General features: G+C 44.0%; 2 protein-coding genes across 3 annotated transcripts in view; one reads left to right on the top strand and one right to left on the bottom strand.

Annotated features, from left to right (window-relative positions):
* Positions 1 to 141: 141 nt before the first annotated feature.
* Positions 142 to 17316, top strand: pex5lb (peroxisomal biogenesis factor 5-like b). The gene is made up of 15 exons (XM_047341896.1): positions 142 to 406; positions 5884 to 5979; positions 7075 to 7189; positions 8311 to 8442; positions 10232 to 10435; positions 10684 to 10804; positions 10894 to 11076; positions 11319 to 11415; positions 11714 to 11833; positions 13292 to 13435; positions 13728 to 13798; positions 13881 to 14093; positions 14428 to 14593; positions 14740 to 14897; positions 15404 to 17316. The coding sequence occupies exons 1-15, from the start codon at positions 392 to 394 to the stop codon at positions 15600 to 15602; spliced, it is 2034 nt and encodes a 677-aa protein (XP_047197852.1). The 5' UTR covers positions 142 to 391; the 3' UTR covers positions 15603 to 17316.
* A 2826-nt stretch (positions 17317 to 20142) lies between these two features.
* Positions 20143 to 24911, bottom strand: part of mfn1a (mitofusin 1a) — a 10813-nt gene continuing 6044 nt past the window's right edge. The window contains exons 13-18 of one of the 2 annotated variants that reach the window (XM_035169675.2): positions 24656 to 24758; positions 24324 to 24544; positions 24149 to 24250; positions 22249 to 22445; positions 22034 to 22168; positions 20143 to 21139 (exon numbers count right to left, since the gene is read on the bottom strand). In XM_035169675.2, coding sequence (XP_035025566.1) covers positions 21073 to 21139; positions 22034 to 22168; positions 22249 to 22445; positions 24149 to 24250; positions 24324 to 24544; positions 24656 to 24758 — 825 coding nt within the window. In that variant the 3' untranslated portion in view covers positions 20143 to 21072. The remainder of the gene's footprint in view (positions 21140 to 22033; positions 22169 to 22248; positions 22446 to 24148; positions 24251 to 24323; positions 24545 to 24655; positions 24759 to 24911) is intronic. The other variant, XM_035169676.2, reaches the window with a different exon arrangement.

Below are 24911 nucleotides of genomic sequence, written 5' to 3'. Positions count from 1 at the left end.
GATTCATTTTGTCTCTGAAAAACGTGTTGAATTTCATTAGAACTTTATTTCTTGTTGGTGTCGACTCGAGTTTGTTCCTTTCTTCATGTTGCGTTTTTATCATTTTAGTTAATGTCCGTTTCCACTAAATGAGCCTCTTTTATTGTGAAAAGCCGCAAAGGAAGCTGGACCTCGGCGCAGCTCGGTTTGTTTTGATCCCGCCCTCCACCGGAACACCGCGACATGACAACCGGACCCCGACGCGTCCGCAGCTCCGGTGACGGGACAAAGAGGACCGGGACCCGGAGCTCAGACCTGGGGCTTTAAGAACCGAGCGGCTCGGTGCAGCGGACCCGGGCTGCGGTGGACTCCTGGCGGCTGCAGCTCCACCTGCGTCCCGCTGATCTGAGACATGTACCAGGTCCAGGTGAGTCCTGTTTCCACCTGACACCTGAACACATCACACCGTTTAACCAATGTCACACACGATACAATCACATGTTAACACATGATCAAATCACATGTTCATACATGATCAAATCACATGTTCAAATAACATGTTCATACATGTTCATACATGATCAAATCACATGTTCATACATGATCAAATCACATGTTCATACATGTTCAAATCACATGTTCATACATGATCAAATCACATGTTCATACATGATCAAATCACATGTTCATACATGTTCAAATCACATGTTCATACATGATCAAATCACATGTTCATACATGTTCTAATCACATGTTCATACATGATCAAATCACATGTTCATTCTTGATCAAATCACATGTTCATACATGTTCTAATCACATGTTCATACATGTTCAAATCACATGTTCATACATGTTCAAATCACATGTTCATACATGTTCAAATCACATGTTCATTCTTGATCAAATCACATGTTCATACATGTTCTAATCACATGTTCATACATGATCAAATCACATGTTCATACATGATCAAATCACATGTTCAATCATGTCATTCACATGTTCATCATGTCAAATCCATGTTCATACATGATCAAATCACATGTTCATACATGTTCATACATGATCAAATCACATGTTCATACATGTTCTAATCACATGTTCATTCTTGATCAAATCACATGTTCATACATGTTCTAATCACATGTTCATACATGATCAAATCACATGTTCATACATGATCAAATCACATGTTCATACATGATCAAATCACATGTTCATACATGATCAAATCACATGTTCATACATGTTCTAATCACATGTTCATTCTTGATCAAATCACATGTTCATACATGTTCTAATCACATGTTCATACATGATCAAATCACATGTTCATACATGATCAAATCACATGTTCAAATCACATGTTCATACATGTTCATACATGATCAAATCACATGTTCATACATGTTCAAATCACATGTTCATACATGATCAAATCACATGTTCATACATGTTCAAATCACATGTTCATACATGATCAAATCACATGTTCATACATGTTCAAATCATATGTTCATTCTTGATCAAATCACATGTTCATACATGTTCAAATCACATGTTCATTCTTGATCAAATCACATGTTCATACATGTTCAAATCACATGTTCAAATAACATGTTCATACATGATCAAATCACATGTTCATACATGTTCAAATCACATGTTCATACATGTTCAAATCACATGTTCATACATGTTCATATATGATCAAATCACATGTTCATACATGATCAAATCACATGTTCATACATGTTCAAATCACATGTTCATACATGATCAAATCACATGTTCATACATGTTCTAATCACATGTTCATACATGATCAAATCACATGTTCATACATGTTCTAATCACATGTTCATACATGTTCTAATCACATGTTCATACATGTTCTAATCACATGTTCATACCTGATCAAATCACATGTTCATACATGATCAAATCACATGTTCATACATGTTCTAATCACATGTTCATACATGATCATACATGATCAAATCACATGTTCATACATGATCAAATCACATGTTCATACATGATCAAATCACATGTTCATACATGTTCTAATCACATGTTCAAATCACATGTTCATACATGTTCTAATCACATGTTCATACATGATCAAATCACATGTTCATACATGTTCTAATCACATGTTCAAATCACATGTTCATACATGTTCTAATCACATGTTCATACATGATCAAATCACATGTTCATACATGTTCTAATCACATGTTCATACATGTTCTAATCACATGTTCATACATGTTCTAATCACATGTTCATACCTGATCAAATCACATGTTCATACATGATCAAATCACATGTTCATACATGTTCAAATCACATGTTCATACATGTTCTAATCACATGTTCATACAATTCTAATCACATGTTCATACATGTTCTAATCACATGTTCATACCTGATCAAATCACATGTTCATACATGATCAAATCACATGTTCATACATGTTCTAATCACATGTTCAAATCACATGTTCATACATGTTCTAATCACATGTTCATACATGTTCTAATCACATGTTCAAATCACATGTTCATACATGTTCTAATCACATGTTCATACATGATCAAATCACATGTTCATACATGTTCTAATCACATGTTCATACATGTTCTAATCACATGTTCATACATGTTCTAATCACATGTTCATACATGTTCAAATCACATGTTCATCATGATAAATCACATGTTCATACATGTTCTAATCACATGTTCATACATGATCATACATGATCAAATCACATGTTCATACATGATCAAATCACATGTTCATACATGATCAAATCACATGTTCATACATGATCAAATCACATGTTCATACATGTTCAAATCACATGTTCATACATGTTCTAATCACATGTTCATACATGTTCATACCTGATCAAATCACATGTTCATACATGTTCAAATCACATGTTCATACATGATCAAATCACATGTTCATACATGTTCTAATCACATGTTCATACATGTTCATACATGATCAATACATGTTCATACATGATCAAATCACATGTTCATACATGCTCAAATCACATGTTCATACATGTTCTAATCACATGTTCATACATGTTCTAATCACATGTTCATACATGTTCATACATGATCAAATCACATGTTCATACATGCTCTAATCACATGTTCATACATGTTCTAATCACATGTTCACACATGATCAAATCACATGTTCATAAATGATATAAAGATCAGTGACTGTGTGTGTGTGTATATATATATATGTATGTGTATATATATATATATATGTGTGTGTATATATATATATGTATATGTATATATATATATGGGCCTTTTGTCCTGTAGTCGTCCTCTTCTGTATTTACAGTGTGACTGAGTCTCAGGGGAAACGCTCTCATACAAGATTAATTATACATTGAAGCTGTCGGATTATAAATATTTAAACTCCTGGGGTCAAATATTCTCCGTCAGTCCTGTCGACCTCGGCTCAGTTTCACCACCATGTTTTATTTCTAACGTCTGAATCATCGACACTTCAAACTCAGATTTAATGTAAAGTGTTTTTCAGCACAACACAGAAAAGTTGCTGATGTTATTGAAACGTACAGAAACATGTCCGATTCTGTTCAGGGTTAAATCCAGGAAGTTTTTCTTCATTCAGTTACCGTAAAGCAGCAAATAGATAAATCTGTTCATTTCAGTTTCACATTGATCTTCATCTTTGATTTTGAAGTTAAATATTTCCAGATACATTAACATCATGATCGAATGTGTTGGTTACAGTTTCATCAGAGAACAGATATTTGACCTGACTTTAATGTGAACGTGGTTTATTTATGTGTGTCAGTACATTTATATTCACTGTGTCAGAGTCAGGAACAGTAATGATACTCTCAGTACTATTACCATTATAAGTATTTATAGTATTATTCTTTGTATTAGTATATAAGAGTGTGAGTCAGGACCTTTCAGTGGGATTTAAAGCAGCAGCTCTGTTGGGATGATGGAGGACTGTTTGCTCAGCAGGTTATTTTTAGTCCGACAGCATCTCCAGCAACCACACACACACACACACACACACGACTATGACGGCGACACTGTGACAGTGAGGAATTAGAGAGTGAGAGAGAACGTGTGTTTCAGTTTGTTATTTTCTTTATTATTATTATTTCATTATTCATTAATTTCATCCTGAAGAAACAGAAAACAAAAATACACAAATTACATGTTATTACAAATTGAATGTGAGTAAATGTCCTTAGTTACTTCCATCACTCCATTTGCCAACACGTCTCTGTATCATTGATCATTGATTTATTTTTACATCAGTGAACTCTTTGGTTTTTAATTGATCGACTTCACTGTCATGGATTAATGATTCATTGATCTGGAGAAGCACACGCGGTTCATCAGTAGCGTGTTGAATCGGACACGTCATGTTGCTTCTCGTCACAGATCATGTGTTTCACTCGTTCTAATAATAAAACTGTGGCTGATGTTTTATTGACGAACTCGTCGTGCTGCGTTCACTGACGTTCTGAAAACACACGTCTGTCTCGACTCTGAGCTGAACCGTGGAACCTCACAGCTGCAGTAACTGTCACATCTGTGTGGTGGCGCTGCAGCGCTACACAGGACGGGTCGGAGTTTGAATAGAAGAACTAAATCAGTTTTTTTATTAAACCCACTCTGAGGCTTTAGTATCATATCTACAGTAGATTGTGTTCCTGTATCTACATATACAGTTTGTGTCCGCAGCACAATCTGGATCATATGATCTGATCTAGATCCTTCTATCTGGATTTGTGACTGGATCTAGACCCTTTTATCTATTTTGTGATTGGATCTAGATCCTTGTATCTTTGTTGTGATTGGATCTAGATCCTTGAATCTATTGTGTGATTGGATCTAGATCCTTGAATCTATTGTGTGATTGGATCTAGATCCTTGAATCTATTGTGTGATTGGATCTAGATCCTTGAATCTATTGTGTGATTGGATCTAGATCCTTGTACGTGTTTTTTTTGTACCTGGACCATTGCGCCTATGTTTGAATATTTGTCCTTGAATCTGGATCTCATCCTGGTATTCTGAACATCTTGTATATCTAGATCCTCGTAACTAGATTCTATCACATATCTGGATCATTGTGTCTAGATTGTGTTGTTGGATCCAGATGTTTGTATCTGGATCATATCTTGATGTAGAGCATTTCCTTGTATCTTGATCCTTATATATGCTAAGGTACTGTTGGATATTGTAGCTGTTTATGCTAGCACAGCACTGGCTAGCAGCTGTTTCCTGTGTTATGCTAAGCTAGGCTAAACCTGTGACAGATGAAACTGGAGTGAGTGTGTGTGTGTGTGTGTGTGTGTGTGTGTGTGTGACGTCACAGGTTTGATCCACGTGTAGCACATGAATGTCACAGCGTCCCTGTGCGCCGGTCGCTAACTGTCAGAATTCTTTGTCACGGGAGGAAGTTAAAGATTCCAGAAATCTTGGGACACAGGATGAGTCATCAAACGTGTTTTACACAACGAAAAAAGTCAAAGATTTATATGTGAAAATACCAGAATGTTGGTTTTATATAGAAAAATGAAGAGTTGCCTCAGGATTCATCATGTTCACGTGGTAGAAACGTGTTTTTACAATGAAAACTCATTATTCTCACTTTTTATCACGTCAGGATTTATTCTGTTTATTTTCTCGGTGAGGTCGTTAAACAAGTGAACCTGGCGTCACCTGTCAGTAAATCCAGTTTCAGGAGTTTGTCTCCACAGAAACGCACGTAAACGTTTTCTGTCAGACGACCCTGAACCTGAATTACAACCAGAAGAAGAAGAAGTTCTCAGCGTCTGAGTGAATCAACCTGTCAATCTACCTGTTGTAGGGCAAAGGTGAAAGGGTCGTTGCCATGGTGCTGAAGGAGCTTCCTGGTAAAAAGGCCTCCTCTGAAGGAAACCCCCTCCTCACCGTGACAACCAAGGTTGGCATGACGACCACGCTTGTTTGTTATCATTTTTTATTTCTTCTTGTTTTTCCTGAAACTTAAAATATATATTTTTAGTTGATTATAAAAAACTAATCATAATAATAATTCATATTTTGGAGTAAAAGCATGAATCTGAATGAGACTGTTGTTGGTGCTCATTGTCTAGTCACACGTTGTTTTACTTGTGTTGTCACTTCAAACTGTTCCAGCGTCTCGTCGTCTTTTGGGAGATTCTGCTTTTTGTCTTTGATGTTTCACAGGATTAAACACAAACATAATTCCAGTTGACATGTGGACGTACACGACTGCGTGGATTAGGAAACACGCACACATACAAACACACACAATCTGTGATCAGGGTGAATCAGGCCTCAGACTGAACCACTGAATTACAGGTTGCCTCAAAGCTTCTTTCAGACCTGCACAGAGCTCCAGAGATCCTCTGGAGTTTCTCTGGAGTAGGTGTGTGTGTGTACAAGTGAGAGCCTCCAGCGCCCCCCCCCCCATGTGACCTCTGCAGCAGAATTCAAACTTTACTTCCTGTCTCCTGCTGTGTTGTTCACGTGAGGAACAAACTGGAGAAAGTCTGATAGATCAGCTGGTCCCTTCTGTTCTGATTGGCTGTCGGCCTCTGCTCTCACGTGGTTTTGTTAGGGGGCGTGTCAGACTGGCCACCAGGTGTGAATTAAAGCAACAAATGAAAACAGTGTGAACGAGACTTTTGTGTTGTTTGGTTCAGACTCCTGTCGACAAGCTTCAGCTGTTTCAACCTGGAACTCTTTCACACCTTGTTTCATATTTGTCGACTGAGACTTTCCTTCTACTGCAGAACTTGATGTAGAATCTTAATGGTTTTAAGTTTCCTTCAGTGTCACAGTGATTCAGTCCCAGTTGTCTGTTCATCACTGAGTCCACTGTCATTTCAGCTGCTTTTATTTTGAAAAAACAGGAAGTGATCACAGTCAATTCAGTTTCAATTTTTTAACTGTTCTTTAAAAATGAAACAGGATCAGGATGAACTTTGTTTCAGGACACTGATCGTTTTCTTCCTGCTCAGTGTCTCGGTCACGTCTTCTCGTTTCTCTGCAGCTGGTCAGCGAGCAGCAGGAGAGTCGCCCCCTGCTGAGTCCCTCCATCGATGACTTCCTGTCAGAGAGCCGTAGCGACGCCGCCTCCTCCCGACCCCTCACCTCCAACACAGCAGGTAGAGTCCGGACTCACTAATGATCATCACACACACACAATCACCATCCATCAGACTGTAAACAAAGAGGAACGACACGATGGCTCCTAAATCCTAAAACCGAAGCCAAATCCTCTTCATCGCCCCCTGGTGTCTGGCTGCAGTATAGCTCATTAACCTCCTCCATGTTAGCAGATGGGACATGGACCAAAAATAATAAATTAAAAGTAGTCGTTAAATAAATGTTTGTCAAAGATGTTTCTGTCGTTTCAGGTCGTTCTTCTCTCTCTGATGTTTGTTCAAGTGTTTCTGATCAGTTTGGTTTGAATCAGTTATTTGATGATATTGATTGACAGCTGAGGCTGCAGCTTCTTCAGACCTGAGCTCCTCAGTTCTCTGGATCTTCTCTGGAGGATCAGACTCAGTTTGTCTTCTCCTCCTGAGCTCCTGTATGAAGTCTAAATCCAGGAGCAGTGTGAACAGCAGAGGATCCTCCACTGATTCACTGAGGGGAGCTTCTAACACGGGACACAAATGTCTCTGGTGAAGAAGTGCTGACACACACGATGAAGACACAGACGAAGATGTGAAGAGAGTTCGTGGTGATCAGAGCTGAAGGTGTCAGGTGATGTCAACATGATCACATGACCTCTGCAGCAGAGGTAACACGTCACTTCCTGTCTCTGTCTGCTGCACCCGGCTGCCCCCCCTCTCACCTGAACCATGGAGGAGGATCTGATGCTGTGAACGAGTCTGTGCGGAAAACCTGCTGCTGAGTTGTTCAGCTGTGAAACACAAACTCTGGAGAAGCTCTGGAGACGAGTCTCTGGATTCCACCTGGAGCTCAGGTCTGAAAACAGTTTAACTCCATGATCACTACTGCAAATGACGTCATCACCACAAGATCTGTGTTTCCAACCTATAGGATACATGTGTACAGAGAGCCAATCAGATCAGCTGCTGGCCCGTACTGGTTCCTTGGATCCTCAGACGTGATGTTAAAGACTGATGCTCCTTCTCCTCCTCCTTTCCTCACTCTGTTGTTTTCTAACTTTGTAACTTCCTTTGTCCTCCTCACTTGTCTCTAACTTCCTGTCCTTGGCCGACCTCCTTCCTGCTCCGTGACCATCTGTCACCTGCAGCATCCGTTATTCACACCTCTGACCTTCTCTTTGTTTCTGTAACTGAGACGCAGCTGAAAACTGTGGTCGAGTGTCAGCATGATGAAGGTCACAGTGACCGCTGCAGCTCATATTCATTCATCCATGTGGCCTAAAGTATGTGGACGGCTGAACGTTGTTGCTGTTCTGATCAAATCTCATCAGTTTCTTTAATTGATTATTGGACATATTAATAATTGATATAAATACCAGTTAAAAACTGTCACAGTCATTGAGCAGTGAACTTTATTTATTTATTTAATGAGAGAGAGAGAGAGAGAGAGAGAGACAGACAGACAGAGGGAGAGACAGAGTTCTGCTCTTACAGACTCTAGAACCACAAGAGAACCTGTGTTTTGGGAGTGCAGTGATCTATTTGGACAGTACAGTGTTATGAGCTCTTTGATATATGAAGGGTTTGATTGTTAAGGACTTTCTATGTGAGGAGCAGGATCTTGATATTCAGAGTTTTACAGGGAGCCAATGCAGAGAAGCTAAGAGCAGTAATATGATCTCTCCTAGTTCCTGTCAGCACTCGTGCTGCAGCATCTTGGACCAACTGGAGGCTTTTCACAGACTTACTGGGACGTCCTGATAATAAAGAGTCACACTGATCCAGTCTAGAGGGAACTAATGGACGAGTTTCTCAGCTTCCTTCTGAGACAGGATGTTCCTAATGTTCATAATACTGTGCAGGTGGAAGAAAGCTGTCCTAGAGACTTGTTTTATATGTGGGTCACATGTCCTGGTCCTAACTCAGGTTCCTCACAGTGGAGCTGGGGGCCAAACTAACACCAAGGGGACTATCTGGTCAGACAGTGTTTCTCTCAGATGTTCCTGAAGTTGGACGAAGTGATTAGATTCATCAGGCTTCATATATGTACAGCTGGGTGTCGTCTGCGTAACAGTGGAAGTGTACGAGGTGCTTTCTGATGATGTTGCCTAAAGGGAGCAGATATAAGCTGAAGAGCATCGGTCCAAGGACAGAACCCTGTGGAACTCCATGACTAACTTGTGTGTGCATGGAGGAGTCAGTGTTCACATGAACAAACTGAAATCTGTGTGATAAATATGATTTAAACCAGTCTGATGTTCCTTTGATCCCGACATGTTGCTCCAGTCTCTGTCACAGGATGATCTGTGGGGTCAGATGCTGCACTAAGATCCAACAGGACCAGTAAGAGACAAGTCCATTATCTGAGGACATGATTTATAGACCAATTTCTTCACAGCGGCCAACCTGGCCCACGAAGGAGTAAGATAAGATATTCAAAAAATTCAAACTAGCAGATGCTCACTGTCCTTCCTCCTGTCCCTCCTCCTGTCTGTCCTCCTGTCCCTCCTCCTATCACTCCTGTCCCTCCTCCTGTCCGTCCTTCTGTCCTTCCTCTCGCCTTCCTTCTGTCCGTCCTCCTGTCCATCCTCCTGTCCTTCCTCCTGTCCATCCTCCTGTCCCTCCTCCTGTCCTTCCACCTGTCCTTCCTCCTGTCCCTCCTCCTGCCCGTCCTCCTGTCCATCCTCCTGTCCTTCCTCCTGTCCATCCTCCTGTCCTTCCTCCTGTCCCTCCTCCTGTCCTTCCACCTGTCCTTCCTCCTGTCCCTCCTCCTGTCCATCCTCCTGTTCGCCCTGTCCTTCCTCCTGTCCTTCCTCCGGTCCTTCCTCCTGTCCCTCCTCCTGTCCTTCCTCCTGTCCCTCCTCCTGTCCGTCCTCCTGTCTTCCTCCTGTCCTTCCTCCTGTCCCTCCTCCTGTCCTTCCTCCTGTCCCTCTCCTGTCTTCCTCCTGTCCTTCCTCCTGTCCGTCCTCTGCTCCTGTCCCTCCTCCTGTCCTTCCTCCTGTCCTTCCTCCTGTCCCTCCTCCTGTCCATCCTTCTGTCCCTCCTCCTGTCCATCCTTCTGTCCATGAGTTCTGTCCACAGCTCAGAACCTGGTGGACCTCAGCGAGCCGGGGGAGGTCAGTGGGGGGAGGAGGAGGAGTCCTCTGAGGAGGAAGGGCAGCTCGATGAGTCCTCGACGGCGAGCGTGTCCTGAGGAGACGGAGCTTATCCAGGTGGAGGTGGATCACCTGCCCGTCCGTCCCAGGACACCTGAGCGGGTGTCCCTGGACTCAGGTAAGCCAACCACCCCGTTGCTCATTTTGTTAAAAGCTTTTTAATCTGAGCTTTTACTCTGATGAGACTAACTTCCTGTGTCACCACCTTCCTGTCCGACACTGACGTGAGACAAACCTGCAGCGTCCACGTCCACACGTCCTTCAATCATCTTTATCGCCATTTTATTGAAACATAGTTCAGCCTATGAACAACATTTCGTTACTGACACTCACATCTGAGGCATCGTGTCGTTGTCATGGTTACAGTCAGTGTTTCGTCTCCTCTGGACAAATGGGAAGAGGTGAATCTGGACGTGGAGGACGGAGGACGCAGGAGGAGACATGAGAAGAAATGCACCTCCCATCACTCCTCCAGTGAACTGCTGTGGTAAAAAAATCATTATCTCTGCTGGAGTGATCACTGCCGCCTCTGGGTGGCGCTAACGCTAACAACAGCTCTTTATGTTCCTGCTGCAGGTCTGCAGAGTTTAAAACTGATCCAGTGACCAAGAACGTCCACAGCTTCACCTCGTCACCACAGGTACTACAACCACTACTCCCACTGCAGTACCACTGCACAACCACTACTCCCACTGCAGTACCACTGCACAACCACTACTCCCACTGCAGTACCACTGCACAACCACTACTCCCACTGCAGTACCACTGCACAACCACTACTCCCACTGCAGTACCACTGCACAACCACTACTCCCACTGCAGTACTACACAACATTACGACGATAAGGACATTTTTAATTGTTAAAACTTCAGTTTATTTGGTAACAAATGATCATAACTGGCAGACAGAGCTGCTTTTAATGTTTCTCACAGGTGTGTGTGTGTGTGTGTGTGTGTGTGTGTGTGTGTGTGTCCGTGTGTGTGTGTCCGTGTGTGTTTAGGAATGTGGGGCGTCCAGACAGAAGGCAAACTCGTTGCGTTCTGACCAGAAACGAGTCTCAGGAGGACGAGTTTGTCAGAGCGAAGGCTGCTGTCGAGGTACACACTGACACACACTGACACACACACTCACTCACTCACTAGATAGGTCCGGTTCTGCAGGATCAGTCTGGTTCTACAGGATCAGTCTGGTTCTGCAGGATCAGTCCGGTTCTACAGGATCAGTCCGGTTCTACAGGATCAGTCCGGTTCTACAGGATCAGTCGGTTCTACAGGATCAGTCTGGTTCTACAGGATCAGCTGGTTCTGGTTCTACAGGATCAGTCTGGTTCTACAGGATCAGTCTGGTTCTACAGGATCAGTCCGGTTCTACAGTTCAGCGGTCTGTGTTTTTCAGTCGGACACTGAGTTCTGGGATAAGATGCAGGCAGAGTGGGAGGAGCTCGCTCGGAGAAACTGGCTGGAGGAGTCCGAGGGTCAGCAGCCGATCCCGCCCAGCGTCTCACCTGTGGAGAAGGTGAGTTGAAACACTGGTCCTTGTGGACCTGTGGACCTGTAGATCTGTATTTCGGTATTTCTGCCAGATGACCTGAACCTGGAGCTGCTGAGTTCCCCAGACTGCATTTCACATTTGTCTTTGTTCATTCAGACTCTGATACGAAGAGAAGTGAGAGTTTTTAACGATGACAGATTATTTCTGTCGATTGAATCCTCAGTGATCAGAGATAATCCTTCTCTGCTTGGGTGTTACATCACCATGGGGACGGAGGTGACGTGGTTTTGATGTGGACATGATGTCAAACATCTGTTTTTTCTTCACTCGTTTCATTCAGTCATTGATACGAACAAAAACACGTCATGACCTTTAAAACTAAATTACAATCAAAATGCACAAATGAAAAGAATAGAAACTCTTCAAAAAGGATTAGAAGAGTTGTTGGGTTGTGTTTGATCCGTCACTTCACAGCAGCTTTCAGACCTTCACTGAACTCTGGAGATCCTGTGCTCTGTTGTTCTGTCCTTGAACCTTGAGCTGCTGTGGTAGCACATGACCCAGAGTGAGTGAGAGCTGGAGTCCATTAGACTCCTTCATGAGATCCACTCTCCACCAGGTTCTGCAGGAGCAGAGCTTCTCTTTTCATTTGCACCATTTCGTTGCCTCGGTTAATGAACTTCAATTTGGTTTATTCAACTTTGTTACTCCTTTATGTTGCTTCCCTTCGAGCCCGAGTGTAACAGTGTAACACAAATGTCCTCCTGAGCTCCTGTATAAAGTGTAGATCCAGGAGCAGTGTGAACAGCAGAGGATCCTCCACTGATTCACTGAGTGAGTGGGGGGGTGAGGAGCTTCTAACACGGGACACAAATGTCTCTGGTGAAGAAGTGCTGACACACGAAGTAGACACAGACGAAGATGTGAGGAGAGTTCCTGGTGATCAGAGCTGAAGGTGTCAGGTGATGTCAACATGATCACGTGACCTCTGCAGCAGAGGTCACACGTCACTTCCTGTCTCTGTCTGCTGCCCCCCCCTCTCACCTGAACCAGGAGGAGGATCTGATGCTGTGAACGAGTCTGTGCAGAAAACCTGCTGCTGAGTTGTTCAGCTGTGAAAATGATTTATTTCATTTCATTTGCTCTAACATCAGTGAATTCATATTATTGAATTTTTCACTTCTGGTATAAAACAAAATATTCAAATAATTCAGACTAATATAAAGATTTTAGTCCAAGTCTCAGTCTAATATAGTAATTGTCAGATTGTTGGATAAAGAAAATAATTGTTGCAGCAGTGATCTATGACTTTATTGTTTTGTATGAATTGATGATGAAAGTGTGTAAATGTGAAATAAGAGGCCCGAGCATTCCGCCCTGTGGAACTCCACACATTGTTTTGATCATTAAAAACCTGAAACAATCACTGACATTTTCTCCTGGCGTCGTGGTCATTAACAAACTGGAGTTTGTTTTGTTCAGGGTTACTACTTCAACACTACCAACCCGTACAGAGAGTGGACCAACGCCTTCGCCGAGGGTCAGGAGAAAGCTCGGGACGGAGACCTGAATGCCGCTGTCCTGCTGCTGGAGGCCGCCATTTTACAGGACCCGCTGGACTCTGAGGTGAAATGTTTTCATAAATCTGTGGTTCAATATTCATCGATTGATCAGTAAAAGATAAATCAATGACGGTGAATTCGTGGTTGTGACTAATTTTTCTATTAAAATACTTTTTCTGTTTAATTTATTTCTAATTGCTAAATGACAACCAACAAAACATTTCATATTAACACGTACGTCTGTGCTTGGTCAGTGTCGGTCAATAAAATCCGCCCAGACAATATTTCGGTTAGTGTGTTGGTGGAGAGGGGGGCGGAGACAAGTCGTCGGCCAACTCTTCTTCGTGTGTTTTCAGGCGTGGCAGCTTCTGGGAACGACTCAGGCTGAGAACGAGAACGAACAGGCCGCCATCGTGTCCCTGCAGAGGTGAGAGGTTCTAATGATACTGTTTTTATAAATAATGTCAGACAGATTCAGGTGGAGGGTTCACCTGTCTCACCTGCTGCAGGTGTCTGGAGCTCCAGCCCAACAACCTCCTGGCTCTCATGGCGCTTGCCGTCAGCTTCACTAACAGCAGCATGCAGCGGGAGGCGTGTGACGCCCTGCGCCGCTGGATCAGGAACAACCCACGATACAAACACCTGGGCCTGGAGCACAGGAGCCCCCTACAGGGTTCACCGGCCACACCACGCAGGGGCCCCCACACCTTCACTTCGGCCAGGTATGAACACCTGAGACAGGAAACAACAGGTTCCTGTTATCGTCTCAACACTACATTACCCAGGAGCCTCTCTGGTTGTTACCTTGGACATGATTCCATCCAGTTCTGTGACACTTATCAAGTGAGGCGTCTGGAGCTCTCTGATTGGCTGGTTCTGAATAAATGTATGATTTAGCATTCAAGGAGCAGTACAACATTTCGTATAACCCTGTGTGTGTGTGTGTGTGTGTGTGTGTGTGTGTGTGTGTGTGTGTGTGTGTGTGTGTGTGTGTGTGTGTGTGTGTCTGTGTGTGTGCTGTACTGTGTGTGTGTACTGTACTGTGTGTGTGTGTAGGTGTGAGCTGCAGAGTGTGTTGCTCCTCTTCCAGGAAGCGGTTCTGTTTAATCTGGACTCAGTGGATCCAGATCTTCAGACTGGACTCGGTGTTCTCTTTAATCTCAGCTCCGACTTTAACAAAGCAGTGGAGGCTTTTACTGCAGCGCTGTCTGTCAGGCCACAGGTACACACACACACACACACACACACACACACACACACACACACACACACTCACTCTTAGGTGTGTGTTGCTGTGGTGTGGGGTCAGACTCGTCCCCTGACCTCTGATGACATCATGGCGATGACCTCGGTCTGGTGTCTCTTCAGGACTACCGGCTGTGGAACCGTCTCGGAGCGACGCTGGCGAACGGGAATCGCAGCGAGGAGGCGGTGGAGGCGTACAGCCGCGCTCTGGAGCTGCAGCCGGGATTCATCCGCTCCAGATACAACCTGGGAATCAGTTGCATCAACCTGGGAGCTCACAGGTGACACGTCTCCTTCTATACACTCTAATATATATACATATATATATATATATATATACACAGCTCAGTAAAGTGAGGGAACCTTAATGTTCACAGTGTAAAGTTCAACTTCAGAGATCAAAGTGTCCGTTAGAAGAACCAGTGGTTGTGAACCAGTTTCTGCTTTGGTGCAAATCAAAGTAACAACAGGTGAAATGGAGGCAGAAGCAAGACGAGCCCCAAACAGGGAGTGTTTCTCATGTGGTGTCCACAGACAGCTGCTCTCTGCTGATCCTTCCTGACTCCTTCTACTTCTGCCATGTGATTGGCTGATTAGCTATTTGTGTTAACAAGCAATTGAAAAGGTGTGCCTAATAAAGTGGCCGGTGAGTGTGTATATATATGTGTATATATATATGTGTTGTTCACATGAAAAAATGATTTAACTGTCTGACTTTGAATAAATAAACAATGTTTAATAAAGTTTGATTTCATGAAAGTAATCTGAACTGGTCCTGGTCCTGCAGGGAGGCCGTCAGTAACTTCCTGACAGCTCTGAACCAGCAGAGGCGGAGTCAGCGCTGCAGCCACCAGCAGATGTCGGCCAACATCTGGGCGGCGCTGCGTATCGCCATCTCCATGATGGACCAACCAGAGCTGTTCCAGGCTGCCAACGTCGGGGACCTGGACCTTTTGATGAGGGCCTTCGACGTGGGCGACATCTGACGGAGGTGCTGGAACCGCTTGGTTCCAAACCAAAGAGACAACGGCAGCAGCTCCTTCAAAATAAAAGAGCACAACCTTTTACCTTCCTGTTTATAAGAGTGTTTTAAAGGGATCGTTCACTCAAACTTCCCTCGTCATCTACTCTCCACTATGATGGAGGGGGGGGGTGAAGTGTTTGAGTCCACAAAACACAGTCTCAGGGGTAAACGGTGTTGGAGCCAAGGCGACCTCTTCTTCAGATGCAAAAAAACAACACGCCTCATATCTGCTCCTGTGATGTCATCAAGTGTCCACAAGCCCGACGTTAACGTTCAACTGGAAACGACGTCACTTGCACCAAGTGTTTGTCCCAAATGTCCCTGAGGCTCCTCGTGGACATCAGAGACATCGAGGCTTCAAACTTGGTGTAAGTGACTCAGTTTCTAGTTGAATGTGAATGTCGGGGCTTGTGGACACTTGATGACATCACAGGAGCAGATGTGGAGACATACCCCCCCCATAGTGGAGAGTAGATGATGAGGGAGTTTAAATTTGTGGGTGAACTATCCCTAAAAGCCATTAAACTGTAAAACTTCACTGCACTTGTAGCCACGCCCAGTAGTGATGTCACAGTGTACATACATACCTGGAGTACACGCCCACGTCACTGTGATGAGTCAGATCAGGTCAGATCTCGTTTTTATGAGATTTTATTTTGAAACCCCAGTTTTCTCAACGTGTCCAGCAGCCTTTATTGTGAAACTTCTGCAGGAAGTGTTGAGAATTAACGTCACGATAAAGCTGTATTTTTTTGTCATAACGAGCTCAATGATTTAATTAAATTAATAGTTTAAATGGTTGTAATATACAACTTTACCACTAGATGTCACTAACTACATACTGACCCTTTAACAAACACTTTACTTTGAAAGGTGACTCATGTTCACAATAAAAGCTTTGGACAACGACTGACAAATAAAACATGAATTTATTTAAATCAAATTTTTCAGTTTAAATTTGAAACTTCTTACTTTGACCTTTAACCTCTGATGAACGAAGACAAGCTCAGGGAGTCGGTGATGAAGAGGAGGAGGAAGTTATCACTGCTGAGGCTGCAGACTGTCAAAATAAAGTAGTAAATATTACTGTCGGCTCAACACAAACATTTTGTTGATTTCCGTGCTTTTCATTTTCTTTTGTTTTATTCTGAAGGTCCAGTGTCTGTCCTGCTTCTTCTCTAAACTCAGATAAAATATATTTAATCACATTTAAGCTGAAATATTAAAACTGTTTGACGTTACATTTAAAAATCAACATTTTAAACTGAACCATAGAAAAATTCTGTTTTTAGTTAATTTTATTCCTTAAATCAGTTAAAACGTTTCCTATTATTGAAAATTGACCTTTGAATTCAAACAATTAGAAACTTAAAGAAACAGCAAAAATGTTATACACAATAAAACTATTTGGAAAATATGCAAATCATATTTCTATCATCTCTTGAATAATTCAAAAAACAACAAATTATTGTAATTCACAAACATTTTAATCAAATATCATTTATTTCATAAAAATCCAACAAGTATTTTATTGAGTGAAGGTGATGACATCATCTCTTTTTGTTTCTCATGCAAACAAATGTACAAACATTAATGTAAACGTCACTTATATGTGAATAAAACTATAGATTTTTAATAGTCGGTGAGAAAATGTATTAAAGCATATAGAGTCATAATGTTGAGTTTCATGTGTCTTTATTTTTATATAATGAAACATTTGTTGAGTTTTAGTTTCTATAAGTGAAGAAGCTGCAGAATCTGCCATTATGATCTGTCTCTGAGGACACACACTGTCTCCACTGTCTCTGAGGACACACACTGACTCCACTGTCTCTGAGGACACACTGTCTCCACTGTCTCTGAGACACAACTGTCTCTGAGGACACACACTGTCTCCACTGTCTCTGAGGCACACACTGACTCCATGTCTCTGAGGACACACTGTCTCTGAGGACACACTGACTCCACTGTCTCTGAGGTCACACTGTCTCTGAGGACACACACTGACTCCACTGTCTCTGAGGACACACACTGACTCCACTGTCTCTGAGGTCACACTGTCTCTGAGGACACACACTGACTCCACTGTCTCTGAGGACACACACTGACTCCACTGTCTCTGAGGACACACACTGTCTCACTGACTGAGGACACACTGTCTCTGAGGACACACACTGTCTCACTGTCTCTGAGGTCACACTGTCTCTGAGGCACACACTGTCTCACTGACTCTGAGGACACACACTGTCTCACTGACTCTGAGGTCACACACTGTCTCCACTGTCTCTGAGGACACACACTGTCTCACTGACTCTGAGGTCACACACTGTCTCCACTGTCTCTGAGGACACACACTGACTCCACTGTCTCTGAGGACACACACTGTCTCACTGACTCTGAGGACACACACTGTCTCCACTGTCTCTGAGGTCACACACTGTCTCACTGACTCTGAGGACACACACTGACTCCACTGTCTCTGAGGACACACACTGACTCCACTGTCTCTGAGGTCACACACTGTCTCACTGACTCTGAGGACACACACTGTCTCACTGACTCTGAGGACACACACTGACTCCACTGTCTCTGAGGTCACACACTGTCTCCACTGTCTCCTCTGAAGACACACTGGCTCACTGTCTAGGACACACACTGACTCACTGTCTCTGACCTGTCCTGTCCACTGTCTCTGAGGACACACGCTGTCTCACTGACTCTGAGGACACACACTGTCTCCACTGTCTCTGAGGACACACACTGACTCCACTGTCTCTGAGGACACACACTGTCTCACTGACTCTGAGGCACACACTGACTCCACTGTCTCTGAGGTCACACACTGTCTCACTGACTCTGAGGCACACTGACTCCACTGTCTCTGAGGACACACACTCTCCACTGTCTCTGAGGTCACACACTGTCTCACTGACTCTGAGGACACACACTGTCTCACTGACTCTGGGTGACACTGTCTCTGGTCACACCTGACACTCTGAGACACACACTGGCTCACTGTCTCTGAGGACACACACTGACTCCACTGTCTCTGAGGTCACACACTGTCTCCACTGCTGAGGTCACACTGTCTCTGAGGACACACGCTGTCTCACTGACTCTGAGGACACCTGTCTCACTGTCTCGAGGCACCTCACTGTCTCTGAGGAACACACTGACTTCCTGAGGCACACACTGTCTCACTGACTCTGAGGACACACACTGACTCCACTGTCTCTGAGGTCACACTGTCGCTCTGAGGACACACACTGACTCCACTGTCTCTGAGGACACACACTGACTCCACTGTCTCTGAGGTCACACACTGTCTCACTGACTCTGAGGACACACACTGTCTCACTGACTCTGAGGACACACACTGACTCCACTGTCTCTGAGGTCACACACTGTCACTGCTGAAGGCTCCACTGTCTCTGAGGACACACACTGACTCCACTGTCTCTGAGGTCACACACTGTCTCACTGTCTCTGAGGTCACACTGTCTCTGAGGACACACTGTCTCCACTGCACTGTTCTGAGGTCACATGTCTACTGTCTCTGAGGTCACACTGTCTCTGAGGACACGCTTCCACTGACTGAGGACTCACTGTCTCCACTGACTCTGAGGACACACTGTCTCCACTGACTCTGAATGGTCTCACTGACTCTGAGGACACATGCTGTCTCACTGACTCTGAGGACACACTGACTCTGAGGACACATACTGTCTCACTGTCTCTGAGGACACACTGTGGTGGAAACCTCTGACATCACTACTGTTAAGACTAAAATCTATGTTTTTCTTTGAATATGTGTCTGTGAAGATGGCAATGAAACTGAACTCTAAACAAGTGCAGTATGTTAGACAGGGGGCAGGGGCAGTTTGGGCTGAATATGTGGGAGAATGTGTGGCCTTCACATAGTGACTGTTAGTAGCCGTTGCTGGCTGGTTTTAATCTTGAAGTTGGTTGTTGTTGTGTGTGTGTGTGTGTGTGTGTGTGTGTGTGCGTCACATCGCAGTTCAGTCTCGCACCTGTCTGATAAGGCCTGTTTGAGAAGACTGTACATCTGTGGCAGACAATACACTGTACTTCAACTTGTTCTCATACCTAACTTACTATATTACAGCATAAACTCCATCAGCTTTATTCAAACATCACACATACATGAATGCACTGTTTTCTTAAGAAACTGTGACCTACCCTTAGAAAGAATTCAAGCAGCTGCCACTAGGGTCTGAAGGACAGATAGGAAAGGCGCATGCCATACTGAAGACTCACAAGCTGTCAGCCGACTCAAGGCTTGTTTTAAAACACCAAACCAAACTGTCAGAATGTGAAGATTTGCCCAGCAGCGGTCAGAGGAGGGACGAAACTGGGAGCAGCTCCTCATCATTGGTGGATTCCAGTGCCTAGAGGCTGGGACCAGCCTGTGCACTAGCCACGTGACTCCCCCTCGTTATTGACCAATGAAGTTCTACCTATTATTATAAATATTGCACCTGTCGTCCGTTCGGGGCGACTCTTGACTTCCCCGGCAGTATTAGGCGGCCTGGGGCTGTACGTTGAGTGCCCATAGCTATGTAGTAGCTGTTCATTGCTTCTAAATAAATACTTTTTGAACCAGACCGACTCTTCTCTCTACCTAAGGATAAAGGAACACGACACTACTCAATAAAAACCAAGGACCTATTTGGTGACAGGATGAGTGAGCGTCTGGAAACGGGGACAGAACCACGGGACAGGCCTGTGCGACTTGGACCTGGAACTCAGCTGCTGGGACGTCACACTGCAACTAAATAAAATCAACAACAAAGATTTATTTTGTATCAGATGTGAAACTCGTGATTATTAAAAATTAAAGTTCTGATCAAAACAAACATCAGAAGCAAAACAATGACTCATAACCGTGAGTAACTACAGTTCTCTGAGTTCATGATCAACAATTGTCTATTTGTCAACCAGAGAAAAACTAAGTATATATACTCAAGTACTGTATCAGATACAATATTAAAGTACTTACTTTTTATTTTACATCGCTTCATGCAGTTTTAGTTACTTATTACCCTCCACGTGTTTATTTGTTTCTGTTTTTGTGTGTGTGTGTGTGTGTTTACTTGTGTGCTTGTGTATTTTGACTTAAGACTTGAACTCGTTTGAGTTTCACTGACACAGTTTCTAGTTTTGTGAGATAAAACTGTTATATGAAAATATGTGGATGCAGCAGCGTCACATAGTGTGAAGTGGTTCATTACGTGACGTCACAGAACAGGTTAGTGCTCCCCCTACAGGCAGACACAGTGTCTGACCACAGGTTCTGTGAGACACACTGACGTCAGGACGAGAATCTTCCTCGTCTCAGTTTGAGCAGATGGTCCTGATTCTATCACCAGGGGGCGCTGCTCATCAGCAGAACATTGTCCAGGTGCGATTCTTCAGTTTCCCTGCAGGTAGCGGACAGAGAAGGATTCCAGCTGAGTCTCCAGCTCTGTGGCTCTGTTCCTGTCAATCAATCAACAAATATTGGTTATTTATATACAGTAGTTCTACTGTCACTGCTTTCATTTAAACCCTCAACATGTCATGTTTCTGCCACCAGGGGGCTTCTCAGTCTGAACAATAACTACAGCGGGAGTTTGTTATTGTAGTGACGCAGTGTGGGATTATGGGAGTTGTAGTCTTCTTCTGGGGCCTGTACCAGGAAGTGAGTTCAACGTATCCAGGATATCTTTCAGTTATCCAGCTGAACTCGACCTAACAATCAGACAAGTGGTCACATGATGCTGGTTTAATCTGTTGAGTTAACTCAGCTGTTCTTCTGGATATGAGGGGGGCGGAGTTTACTGCATATGACCAATCACAGACAGGGACAGTTTGACTGACAGCAGAGCCGAGGATCAAACTGTTGAATAATAAAAATCTGAGCAGAACAAACATCCAGAATAAAAGAAACAGTTCCAGCTGCTAAATGCAGGAAGAACAGCTGGTAAAACATCTGGGATTGTTTTTATAGTAAAACTGTTCATGAACAAGAGCAGATCTGAATCTAATCTCATCTGTTTCCATCACATGTCATTTATATGAATTCTCATTGTGTGTTTGACAGTTTTAGTCTTTCAGGTGAAACCCTGGAGGCTTCAAGCTCAGCTGCAGGAACTAACAGGAAACTAGTGAAAACTCGGAATGTTCAAAATCAAACAGGACGGCTCTGAGGGGCGGAGCTGCCGCTAACTTAAAGCATGACGGACACGTGAGAGCTTCCAAAAGTGAACCCATATCATCTGACACCCCCTGGTGGCTGGCTGCAGTACTGGTCATTGACCCTCTTCCTCTAGAATAATGAATGAATGAATCTTGAATTAGCATCTGAGCTCAGGTGTGAGCGTGACCTCTGACCTGAAGGCCTTCGACCTCCTCTGGATGTTCTCCAGCCTCTGGATCCTGAGGCTCAGCTGTCGGACGTTTCCCTCCAGCTCGGCTTCGCTCAGCTCGACTCTCTGACTCAAACGGCTGAACGTCGCCATCAGTTCCCTCCGACACAAATCAAAGCTTTCAGATTATCTCAGATGGTTACTTAGCCAGTGTGAGTGACAGGTAGGGGGCGGGCTTACTTGCACACTTGCTGGCTGCAGGCGGAGCTTGTGACGGGGATGACGGTTCTGAGGCGGCGGGCGGCGTGTTCCACAAACTGCTGCTTCAGAACACGCTCCCTGCTGGAGTTGGTCCAGGTCAGTTTCTCATACAGGTACAGGAGACCGTACAGAGACAGAGACACAGCGACGAGACGCCAGCCCACAGAACGCCACACCTGCAAGGACATCGCACACCTGAGACACACACCTGGGACACACACCTGAGACACAGGACCTGAGACACACCTGAGACACACACCTGAGACACACACCTGAGACACACACCTCAATCAATCAATCAATCAAATTTTATTTGTATAGCCCATATTCACAAATCCCAGTTTGTCTCATAATCTTTAACAAGATGAGACGTCCTCTGTTCTTAACCCTCAACAAGAGTCAAACTACTAAAACCTTTAACAGGTAAAGAAGGTAGAAACCTCAGAGACACGTGAGGATCCGTCTCCCAGGACGGACACAAGTGAACAGATGTCACGTGGAACAGAGAACATCAGAGAGATCAGAGTATTACACTTTGTAGCTGAAGGTCAATGAACTGATGGATTATTGTCAGTAATGGTCGAGTATCTGAGGAGAAATATTATATATCAAGAAGTCTTGTTGTGATCATAGTCTACGATCAGGATCCACCACGATCAGGATCCACCATCATTATCACGATCTCTGATCTCCTCTGCTTTTAGAGACTTTAGGGACAACAGCCTGAATTCTGGGAGCTCAGGGCTCTAGTGGTGATCAGGTACTATCAGCTCTTTAAGGTTTGATGCTGCCATATTATTAATGTAGGTGAGGAGGAGGGTTTTAAATTCTAAATGTAACAGGAAGCCAGTGTAGTGAAGCTAACACAGGAGACATGTGGTCTCTGGTCCTGGTTCTCGTGAGGACACGTGCTGCAGCATTTAGGACAAACTGCAGAGTCTTTAACGACTTCCTGCTGGAGCCTGAGAATAAGGAATTACAATAATCACGTCTGGATGGAACAAAGGCCTGGACTCGTTCTTCTGCATCTTTTTGAGACATGATGTTTGAGATGTTACGTAAGTGGAAGAAGGCGGTCCTAGAAATGTGTTTTAAATGAGAATCAAAGGACAAATCAGGATCAAAGATAAGGGCAATGTCCTCTAGCACAGCTTCATCATTAGATAATGTGTCTCTGAGGTGTTTAGGGCCAAGTATCAGAACCTCTGTTTTATCTGAGTTTAATAAGAGAAGGTTTTTATGTCCTTGAGACATGAACTTCAGTTAATTGATGACACTGTTCTGGTTTTATTGATACGTATAACTGGGTGTCATCTGCATAGCAGTGGAAGTTTACAGAGTGTGTCCTGATAGTGTTTCCTAGTGGAAGCATATATAATGAGAATAAAATGGGCCGAGCACAGAACCCTGAGGAACACCGTGGTTAACTCTGGTGCACACAGATGACTCATCATTTATCGATCTGGTAAATAGGATTTAAACCAGTTTAGGGCGGTTCCTTTAATGCTAATGAACTGGAGAAACTCTCACAGCTGATTGGTTACAACCTTCTCAGGAGTTTAGACAGGAAGGGGAGGTTGGATATCGGTCTGTAGTTAAAAACCTCCGGGTCCAGGGTGGATGTTTTGAGAAGGGGTTTGATTACAGCTAGTTTAAAGGTGGTACATCCTGATGACAATGACAGATTGGTAATAATTAGGTGCAGAATTACTTTAAGTAATTTTGTAGGAATGGGATCTAAGATACAAATTGTGGGTTTAGAACATGAGATTATTTTGGTCAGCTGATCAGAGAGAAGCTGACTAAATAATTGTCACACACCTGAGACACACCTGAGACACACCTGAGACACACATATGACACACACAAAGTAACGTACCACTCCACCGATCACCAGCACTGTCATGGATGCTCGGGAGGTGACAGAGACAAGGCCTGTTGCTATGGAAACCACCATCTCATCCTTAAAGCTGGAGGCATCCTGCAGAGACACAAAGTTACGACAGAGCGACACTGACAAACAGCTGCTGGGGATCGAACCTCAGAGACCTCACCTGAGGCCGCGGCTCGCAGCCGCTCAGCGCTCGCTTGGCGTTGGCGGCTCCGATGAAGCGAGCGACAAGGGCGGTCCAGCCCAGAGAGAACTGAAACTCGATGTTCTCCTGAAAATCTGCACAGAGGACGGAGAGGCCGAGGTCATAGGTCAGCTCGAAGCAGGAGGAGGGAGCAAAGAGCTGCTCCTGGACGGACAGAGACAGCAGAGGACGGACGCTGTCTGAGGATGGAACAAAAACAAAAGAAGAAACTTTCAACCACACCATCATCATGCTACACTTGAGCAGGATGTCGTCCAGAGTCTGAGGACAAAGTGAGACGCTGCCGTTACCGATCATGTGTCTCTGGGCATCCCTGATGTCTCTGAGGACGCCGGTGGAGCAGCGATGAGCCAAACAGCCGACCAGCCTCTCCTCCACGTGCTGCAGCAGCTTCTGAGAAGAGACGAGACTGGAACTCGTTTTCTTCTTCTTTCTTCACTCGTGGTTAAACAATGAAGACTGAAGCCACATGAGACGTCGGCTGTACAGAGGATTTTTTATTTCTATTTATCTTTCCAGATAATTGAACCAGATTTTCCATCACCG

This window comes from Hippoglossus stenolepis, chromosome 11, assembly GCF_022539355.2.
Source record: "Hippoglossus stenolepis isolate QCI-W04-F060 chromosome 11, HSTE1.2, whole genome shotgun sequence".
Taxonomy (NCBI): Eukaryota; Metazoa; Chordata; class Actinopteri; order Pleuronectiformes; family Pleuronectidae; genus Hippoglossus; species Hippoglossus stenolepis.
This window is presented reverse-complemented; position numbering and strand designations above follow the sequence as displayed.

Excerpts from the sequence above, each read along its gene's own strand:
- pex5lb (XM_047341896.1), top strand. Across the intron at positions 7,190-8,310 it reads CCTCACCTCCAACACAGCAG|CATCCGTTATTCACACCTCT; the intron begins GTAGAGTCCGGA and ends TGTCACCTGCAG. Across the intron at positions 14,094-14,427 it reads CACACCTTCACTTCGGCCAG|GTGTGAGCTGCAGAGTGTGT; the intron begins GTATGAACACCT and ends GTGTGTGTGTAG.